The 10212-nt window shown below is 42.3% G+C and overlaps 1 protein-coding gene across 1 annotated transcript in view; it reads right to left on the reverse strand.

Moving 5' to 3' along the window:
* Positions 1-7109, reverse strand: part of ST6GAL2 (ST6 beta-galactoside alpha-2,6-sialyltransferase 2) — a 28013-nt gene extending 20904 nt beyond the window's left edge. The window contains exons 1-2 of the mRNA XM_088530528.1: positions 7039-7109; positions 2608-3610 (exon numbers count right to left, since the gene is read on the reverse strand). Coding sequence (XP_088386654.1) covers positions 2608-3610; positions 7039-7047 — 1012 coding nt within the window. The 5' untranslated portion in view covers positions 7048-7109. The remainder of the gene's footprint in view (positions 1-2607; positions 3611-7038) is intronic.
* Positions 7110-10212: the final 3103 nt, after the last annotated feature.

A 10212-nucleotide genomic window follows, 5' to 3' on the forward strand; every position in this document is an offset into this window, starting at 1 on the left:
TGGTTTTAGGTCAACTGATTTTAATATTAGTTTTTGGAGATAATGAGTTTAAAGTTATAAAATGTCTGACTTTTGTTTGGCGGTCTGTTATTTTCTTAGATGAATGGGATAATATCAACCCAGTCATCTCTCCTATTAAATAACATGATCACGATGGGACTCTGCAGTATTTGCACAGTATTTCCAAACCAACTTTCATTCAAAAACAATTAGAAGGGAGGCCAAGTACACAGAACAAATTGAAATTTCTGTGTGTATTTCTAAAAGAAACACAGAAGAGGGAGCTCAAGGCCTGGGAAGAAAAAGGTCCTGTAATACTACTTTCTCGTGGCTTTTTCTTTCTTTTTTTTTTTTTCTTTTCTAGGAGGATAAGTGGCAAAAAGCCTTTGTTTGCAGGAAATCCATAAACCAACTTGCACAGAGAAGCTGAACTCATGCACATGGTGTTCTCCTCGCCTGTTAACGACGAGGTCTTTTCCATGCATTTGTGGACACCAAGGAGCTCAGCACTGGTGCTAGGCTGACTCTAGAGAGCAGTAAGATTAGCCCCTGAAGGTGCCTCCAAACTGGCAGGCTGCTTAGTCTTTTGAACACGAGATGGTAGCCCTGAGGCGAACCTTGGGAAGGGGCAGTCTTCTACTGCTATACACGCACAAGAGGAAAAAAAAAAAAAAAAAAAAAAAAAAACCTCTTTAAAAAAGCTGGCCTCTCCCCCAAAGTCAAGGACTAGAAGGGAAGGTGGAAAGGTACATGGAAAGACCAAGAGCTCATCTGTGACATATATTATTTGGGCTGCACATGATAGGCATAATTTCTCCTTGTAGGAAAAGGTGGATGATGGTGCTTCATTTACCCACGGAGCAGCCTTTTAAGAGGTAAACACTGGTGCTATATCTTCAGCATATCTGCACTTCCAAGGAGCTTCAGAGCCATACACACAGATGAGGCCTTTCTAGGATAGCTTTGAGCAGCTAGGTATCCTGTCACAGTCCTGGGTCACACTCCCTGTCTAGCCCAAATGGCTTGGAGGATAAATCAGAAGAAACAAAAATCTTTTATGACTCTTGCTGTCCCACAGGCTGCCCTGTAAAACAGACAAGGGTGATCTGGGATCAAGCAGGAGCAGAAACTGCAACATAAGGCCTTGGCAAACACAATATCTCTTCCCTTCAGGTGACACCTGAGGAAAATTTCCAATTAAATCAAAAGCTCTTCTGTTAGTGAATGGCACAGACTTTCTGTCCTCATAGTATTTCTGAGAAAACGAATTCCTACAGGAGCATAAGGACCACTAGATACTACTTCAAGCACCAAATTCCATACTTTTTATGTTGGTATACAGAGTGTGCAGCTAAATTAGTGCTATGATTCCCCCATTATAACACTATTCAGTACTGGTGTAAACCAGGTGTAGGAAGGAATGGTTAAACTATATCACCTCAGAGGTTTCTAGATCAGTGGGGTTTTCTGTGAACTGGGGGTTACTGTAGTTTGATTTTAGCTGAAGGCAAGCAGGGCACCTGCACTGCTTTAAGCTTACTAGAGCATTTTGATAATAAAAGTTTTAGTATATCCCAAAGATTTAAAGGAAACCCATCTGTGTCAAAAATGATACAGGGTGATAAAGCTGGTATTGGGATGTGAAGTCCTGGAAGATGGGAGGATTAACAAGTGCACATCAAAAGTTTTTTAAAGGAAGGTGATAACTCCTGCTCCAGAAACAAGTGAGACATTTCATCCTTCTTTCAATACTTCCAGAATACTGGATATGTACTACTAAAATGAAGAATTACTGAGATATTAACATGACTTTTAACACTCATTTTGGAAAAGTTAAAAAAAAAAAAAAAAAGAAAAAAAAGGACCTGGATTCATTTTATGACTCCACAATCCTTTTCTGAATAGCTATCACAAAACTACCAACAGGAAGTAGGGAATTCTGTGTAATGTTGGTGTCCCAGCACCTGTAAACCAAATTGATTCAGTGCAGCAGTGGAAAATCAGTAGGAGGAGGTATTAGAACTCATTGAACTTCACACTTGGGAAAGAGATCAGAGGATCTGACGTTAATGCATGAAGCTCCATGAGGGTTTAACTTCTCTATGCTTGGGACCTCTAAAAACACAACAGATGAAGATGATGCTGTATTGCTTCCTGTCATAGAAACAATTTTCAGCCTGGGATAGGAATGCCACAAGCAGTTTTCCTGTGATCCACCAGAAAATCCACCACAACACAGCTTTTCAGTATAAAAGCCTGAACATGGTTCTAAATCTGCTGAAGAAATAAACACACATCACAGCAAAATGTCATATATGGCAGATCTGATGAAACGAATGCCTCCTTTATACTACTAACTGTAATATAATAAAAGGGCATCATTGTTTTACTTAAATTATGACTTCAGGCTAGATTTTCCTTTCAGTTATATCATTCTAAAAAGGGATACCTTTACTTGCATCTATAAGTTTACACTGATATAACACTGAGAAGGGAGAACAAGTGGACTTTACAGACTTATGCCCGAGAAGAATGAATCTTTCGAAAAATGAACGTGAATACATACATGTACATACATATGCACATGAATAGATGCATTTCACCCACCTATTTCATCCCCTAGAGAGGAGTTCAGTATGGCACCGGCAGACATAACTACGGCACAGCTCCCAAAGCCATGTGTATACAATTTGCCCAGTGGAATTTGGGGAACGTGCTTTTCCCAACCAAGAGTGGAGAAGGGAGCTTCCTTGCCATCTATTGTTTTCACATTCACCCTTTCTTTCAGCTCACAGAAAAGCTGGTCTCCTGTCAGCTTGGAGTTTCGTTTCCCTTTGAAACGCACCCCATGCTTATTGGTGCTCAAATAATCTTTCATGGCCTTCTGCAGACGAGGGTTTAGCATCTTGGAAGAGACATCCCCTTTCCAAAGCTTGTAGAGAAAAGATTTCGACATCGTGGAATATAGCCCATCCCAGTCGTCAGATTCGTCAAGCATCTGGCTTCTCCTGTGCCTTGTGTTCCTTCTCCTCATTCTTCTCTGGTGGCTCCAGTTATTCTGTAAAACATTTTCCTTTGGATTACCCTCATTGGCAGAGATGAATTTTGCTATTTCTTGAAGGCTGTTGTGTGACTGAGGCTGACCAGCAGCAAATAAATAATCATTACTCGTGTGGTAGAAAGCACCTTTGGATTTTCTTCCTATCTGGGATGGAAAAAAATCATCTTCGCTTCTGAAGGCATCCTCTAAATCAGTCCATTTTTTAATACTTCCAGTCCCCGATTTAAATGTACCTAAAAGATCTTCATTAAGTACCACCTCATTCTCATCAATAGTTTCAGAGAATGATGGATCGTGTATGGCTCCCATTATGACTCTCTGCTTGCCCTGGATGGGCAGAAGCCTCTTAGTTTCAATGTAAGAAAAGGAACTGGGAACTGGCTCAGCAGTGTTGCTATCTGTAAAATAGATGAAGATCACCAAAAAAAGCAGCCCCCATGCAAAGATCCCAAACAGCATGAGTTGTTTCCATTGCTTCAAGTTAGGTTTCATGGCAATGCCTTTACCAGCTCCTCTGTGCCTTGAAGTACTGGTGAAGGGAAATGAAACCTGGAAAGAACATCAAATATTAATCAGGAAGAGTTCTAAAAATAGACACAGTTCAGAAATATTTTAGCAAATTTTGATAGAAAGTGCAGAATAAATCTCTATTCTGTAGCATGGGGGATTCAGAAGCAGGGGAAAAAAAAAAAGAGAGACTCCAGGGCTTGCAGACACTGCAGGAGTGACACGCTTTGGCTCTAACCACACAGTGACAGCTGCTAGCTACAAAAGGAGCTGGTGACCAGTTTCTACAGTAACACTGGATCCTGCCTTCAGGGAGATCATGTGCCTGCCTGCTTCTGCTGCTGTAAGGAGCATACCATAATAAGAGCTAAATCAAAGCCCCAAGCCTAGCTGCATGCATATTAGAGGAAACATTAGCTGCTTTCTCTTTGTCACGAAAAGTCCTTTTGCAGTGAGACTATAAAACAGCCTGGGCACAAAGGGACCAGCCAGGGAGCAAAGGAGCATACGGTCCCCCAGGTCCTCCTCTGCTGGTGTCCCTGAAAAGACAGGGTATTATCAAGGAGGTGTAGGAGAGAGTATCTCACAGACAGGACGGAGGGTAGTCTTTTCTTCGGCCAGTATGAACTGTACAGCATCAGTGGGGCAAACAACTTGTTGGGAATGGAGTGCAGTTCAGAACTGGATTCATAATATGAGAAAAACTATTATATTTCTGCTGCAGATGCTGCATGCTCACTAAGATAAGTTGGAGGAATATTCTGAAATTCTGCATGTTAAGAGGTGAGGAGTCCACATTTTCCAAAGAGCACGACAGCTGGTACAACTAACTGAATATATACATATAGATGGAAATTTTCTTAAAGGGGACGGGGAGAGGAGTCAGAGCGAGGCTTGGAAATCTGTGCTCTACTAATCCCGCCTGACTGAGGGGAGTTGCTTTCCAAGGAAAACACATTAATGCATTCCTGGATCAAGGGGCCATCACACGCATTATGTCCTTCTATGCTATTCAGCTGGTCACCTGCAGAAGGAGGTAGTCAGGGAACGGTAGCCTGGGAAGACTAGAAGTTATCTATCGCTTTTCATCAACATAAGTATGGGGTTGTCATGGGCCTGCCATGCATGACTCTTGCTAGCCACTCAAGAGGCTTCAGGAATCCACAGACCTTCCTGAACAGGCCCTGCAAGCCCACATATCCTTACTTCGCAGGCCGCACACATACAGCTGTATGAACAGCTGCTGCCCACACCGTGGATGTGAGGTTCAGAGTTAGGTTAACCAGCTCCTGAAGTGCCTTGGAGCAGGTCTGGCCAAAATGAGTCACTGTTATTGAGAACCTGACAGGGAGATACCTCTCTCCCTCACACCCTGGTTTTATCTGTTGTTATACTAAAAACTCAACAAGTGCTCTAAGTCAAAGTCTCACTATTCAATAAGCACATCCACTAAAAGGCGTCCTGACTGCAGGCTGTCCTTTGACTGCTTCCTAGGGCCTTGTCTGAAGAAGGAAGCATGAACTCATTCACACCGTCACTTGCATAACCAAGTGCCATTGCCTTCTAATTTAGCTTAAGAAAGTCGTCTCTCCCCTTAGCATAGGACATTTATTCACCTCCCTGCATCACGTTCATCTACTACCTCAACTGCAACCTTGCAGTATACTACTGCGTGACAGATCACTTACCTGATCTGGCTTAAAAATAATCCCTTTCTCTTTGAGTTTTGTTTCTAACCCATTTGTTTCAATGACCAGTTAACACTGGGCCTTAAAAGCCACTTGTATCAGTCAGTTGTGGTCAGAAAAAGGTAAGCAGAGTTGGGGCTGGCTTGAATTTCATTAAGAGGCTGTGCTTTCAAGGCCACCATCTCATCAAACCACTACCAAACAACACACACAGTTGCACATCTCTAACTCCACACTGGCTGGTTATCCTTGATAACTTTCCAGGACCAAAATCGTAGGCATCATATACTCTCACTTTTCTGAAAGTCATGATGAATGTGAAGTTTATAACCCATTTTTAAGGTTGTATTTCATATCCTGAAAAAATGAACCAGTTGGAGTTCCTCATTCTGTCCTTACACCATGCCACTGCCTCCAGCTTGTGTAACACTGCCATGCAGGAAGCTGCATAATGAGGAACCAGAGCAGGGAACGGATACGGCAAGGCTGGGGGAGAAGAAACATATGTGATGGAGAGTACTTCTGTGTTAACTGGGTCAGCTCCTTTATCCATTTTGGGTGGCCACGCATACGGTTGTTTCAGCATATATGAGGAGACTGCCCACTATGATGCCGAGGCGAGAGCAAACCACAGGTGCTATTAGCAGGGATACTTTAGACCAGCATTTCTGCTGACCTCTTTGGAATGTGAGGCCATGGCGTTACATTTCCAAATACAGTCTGTTTTAAGAGCCCAGACAAAGCCTAGAACATCAGAAAAGCAAGCCAACTCCAGGAGCTAGAGCAGCATCCAAACAGAGGGATGATTCATAATATCACATCTGGATGGCCAAATTTTATTGCAAGTAAATTCAGTTCTAATACGCTGAAAAAAAAATCATGAGTATGATAACCCTGTGCTCTACACACATTTGGCTTGGCTTACACAAACCACATGGAAAAAAAAAAAAAGCTATTACTCCAAGTGACCCATTTCCTAGTTGTACTCTATTGCTGCAAGATTGTTCTCTTCAGTATCTCAGCGCTTCCCCCACCTCCTCCAATTTTAAATCACTACAGGCTACGTCCTGTGGGAGTCTCCTTTCAATATATAACTGTTGTGCAACTGAGATCTGCCCTGAAGTTATTGCAACCTGCCCACTCATCAGGGTTGGGATGTTTTGCATTTTTAAATCAGCATTCTCTGCCTGTCTGAATGACTTTCATCCCTTTTTATCATTTTCCCTACTGTGTTTCCCTAGCACTTTTCAACATGTGGCTTCCAAACCACTGTATAAGTTAGCCTTTGCTCAGTCAGATGTTTCTCCTGCTGAATATACATTTCTTACAGGATCTGCAAAGGAAGCATCTTGCAGATTTTTTTAACAGAAGAGCTTGCAGGAAGTATAAGCTACAAGGGAAGAGGTCACTAATATTTTCCACTGACTCATGCAACAAGTTCAACCACCAATTTAAACACAATCCATCAGAAAATCTCATACTTTTCTCACTTTTTTCCCAGGTTATGCTATATTTTAATGCCAGAACACTATGAGAAACAGAATGGCTTAGTTTTCTTAATTCAGGGGTGCCAATATGAAAGTTTTTAATTGTCTGTGCTAATGTGTGCTTGGTACAGGAGACGACCTTAGCAGAAAGAATTAACCTGGAGTCCTGAATTTGATATTCAGGTTACAATACAAAAAAGGGATGAGTTGCATTACTAAATATTTTTAAATCATATTTTTTTTTTATTTGACATTTACATGGTCATGAAAAACTTATTAGTATGCACATATTTACCTTTTTCATGCAGCAAAAAGTTATCTGTGCAAATCAAAGAATCGGCATACAGCAATGAATTTGTCAACACTGCAAGCAAAAGGAGAGACACCAGTAAGAATAAATTGGAAAACATCACATATTAACTACTACAGAAGCTTATCTACAATCCCTTGTTGCAAGTGGGGCCTCAAAAAGGATACTCAAATCTCTTGAAGACCTGAGCTATGCAGGCAAATCTCTGTGCTGCTTTAATGTTTTTTGCTCACAAGAAAAGCCTTGTCCTCCAGCTGTACAGCTGAGCTGGAAGCGAATTCAAGGTCATTACTCTATTAGTTGTAAGAGGACCCCTACAACCTTACAGGATCTTGAAGGCTCTGAGTGGAAAGCTGCACTAAATCTGAAGAAATCTCAGTTCATCTCATCTCCCTCTGCACTAAACATTAAGTCACATCCCCCTTCAGCCCCAGTGGCTTCTCACACCTTGCAGACACTGGCCACACTCCCTTCTCGTGTAGCGGGGAATTGTCCCCAAACCATCCAAGTATGTGCTGATGCTCACAACGGATGTTCCTGAAGACAAGGCACCTCAACTGAAAAAAAAAAAAAAAAAAACAGTCCTCTGTGTAGCAAACCAGAAATGACAATGAATTCTACTGGCTCAATAAAGAAAAGCAGGCAGTTTCATGAATATGTTTATGGAAGTCCACTGGCTCCCTCAGGAATAAACTTGTATCCCTCTCAGCTGCACTCGTTGGGCAGTTTTTTCAAGCTGTCAGAGCAAATCTATACCAATTTTAAAATTATCAGTAACACTGCTTCTTGTCTCCAACTTCACAACCCGTTCCTTAACAATTCTCCCTGCTTACAGGCCACTAGAACCCATGCTTTGACAGGAGACTGGAGTCACAAGACTGCAAGTAGGTGAGGGGAAAACAAACAAACAACAACAACAAAAAACAACCACAAAAACAAGACCTAAACAAATCCAGTTACTTGTTCAGCAGAGCGAGTTGCCCGTATAGTTGAAGATCTTATTTTGCCACATCTCCTATCTGCTGGGCTCTTTCAACCATTAGCTGATCTAAACTCCAACTGCCCCATGCACAGGGAGTTTTTTCCCAGCCAGGCACATTGCTTGGATTAAAAATACAAAAGCATGACACAAAGTACAAATCAATGAGCTGAGCAGAAAGCAGAGACTTACTTATTTGCTTAACAGAAGTATTAAGAGCATCTACGAAAAAGAAAGGCAAACCACAAGCGTATCTTTGAAGCTCCTAGAAAGCAGAGTCAACTCTTCAGTTAAAACTAAAGGAAGTTGTTTTTCCAGAAGCAGCACTCATTTATGGGAAATTTCATTTTGCCACGCTAAGTTGCAAGAAACCAATGAGGGCTCCCCCACACACCACACTGCCGATTGCTTTGCAACAAAAGCACAGTTTTATTTTTTCTCAAGTAGGCCTCCTGACTATTTCTTAAAATGAGAAGAGATGGATGAGGGAGATTTTCCTTTTTTTTTTTTTTTTTAATTATTATTCCTTTGAAACATTCCTCCCTTTCAACGCTGCCTATTGTTAAATTAATTTGCACAGCCCCCAGCAGCTCTGAGGTCAGAGCGGTTCAAGTTGATGTTCGAAGCTGTGCACTGTTATGTTAAACAGGGTTTTTCTTGGCCGCAGCTTTGCAGCAAGAAGGTCACCTCGGGGTTATTTGGGGTAGCAAATGTTAGCTGTGGGCAGCCATTCCCAGAGGGTTGAGAATCAGACTGGGGTTTATTTGATGGAAAGCTTAGGCAGCCCGAACAGATAGCAAATGCTTCTTTAGTCTGCTTCATCTCTTAGTCAGCTAATTCCAGGGTATTAAGAAACCTCTGGCATAGGGCAAGACAGCTGGAGGCTGCATTTCCAGTGTAGGGAAGCACACTCATCCTCTCGTGTGGGAAGTGCCAAATTGGTTTTAGCATTAGCACATCATTTCTGCAGTGCAGGACGTACAGTCGGCAGCAACAGACAGGCAAGCCTGTGGGGAGTGGTGACTGCCAAATGATGTATATTAGTCTGCTGATGGCTTGGGCTCTCGTCTTATTGGCTGTGATTAGGCCTCCAATTAATGAATCTCTTTTGGACAACTTCCTTGTTAGCCCCAATAAATCTGGCTTCTTCCTTCAACATTATTTTCAGAGAAGTCAAGCTGCATTCAGTACTTTTTGTGGCAACATAAAAAATGCCTTATGAAACAGAGAAGAAACATGCAAGCAACTCAGAAGTACATTTTTTCATGTAATTATTGCTCTGTGCCTTTTTAACCCATATCTGGTTATCTGCTTCTTAGGGAAGGCTCCTTGAGAGGGACACTAATGATGGTATCGATAACCTGAATCACTCACTAAAGAGGAGCCAAGCATCTCAAGCCCAGGCAATGCTGAACAGAGAGTCTTAGGTTCTTGCTTGCTTCTGAGGATTCGGGCGCATAACAGAAAGCCTAAAAACACTTAATTTTTAAGCTAAAGTGGGAAGGGAGGGACTTTTTTTTCTCCCACTAATGACCCATTTCCAGTAGCTCAGACTGTAAAAAAAATTACCAAATATAGTGAGACTTGTGGTAAAACTCATTGGAGCTGGCAACCTGGCAGCTGGAGAAATGCTCAGTGGGGCTTCTGCCAAGGAACTCGTCCTAGATTATTCTGTAGGAGCACAGAGGCTTAGACACATAAATCCCTGGGCTTTATTGGGAGGTCAAAGCTATCTCCTATTCATCTATACCCATTCGCCAACCTCCACCATCAGGTTCAAGCTGCTGCACATTGAAACCAGCTATCACTTTCCTACAGCCTTCAGTCCTGCCTGCACAGCCAGAGACCACGCAGAGGTTTATGTGAGTGAGAGCTGACAGGAGGGAAGTAAAAATAACCACACTAACTCTTCACCACACATGCAGGTTTCCCTCCTGCCAATGGAAATGATCATCACAGTACCAAGTGCCAAGGAAAATCTGGCTTCCATGGAGACTTCCTCGCAGCTCTATCCCCATCCATCTATCTTGTGGCACCTTCTCTCACCAGCCATGACAACAACGCCTTCTCTGAGGGACACTGAGACTCAACACTACAAGCAGAATTTCCTCCCAAATTTCCCATCTCCCAGGGGAGGAAACACAACCTCTTTGGCTTTTATGGTCTAGTAACAAGCTGAC

The sequence above is a fragment of the Tinamus guttatus genome, unplaced genomic scaffold (genome assembly GCF_059628265.1).
Source record: "Tinamus guttatus ecotype Peru unplaced genomic scaffold, ASM5962826v1 Tinamus_guttatus_pri_ptg000030l, whole genome shotgun sequence".
Classification (NCBI taxonomy): domain Eukaryota; kingdom Metazoa; phylum Chordata; class Aves; order Tinamiformes; family Tinamidae; genus Tinamus; species Tinamus guttatus.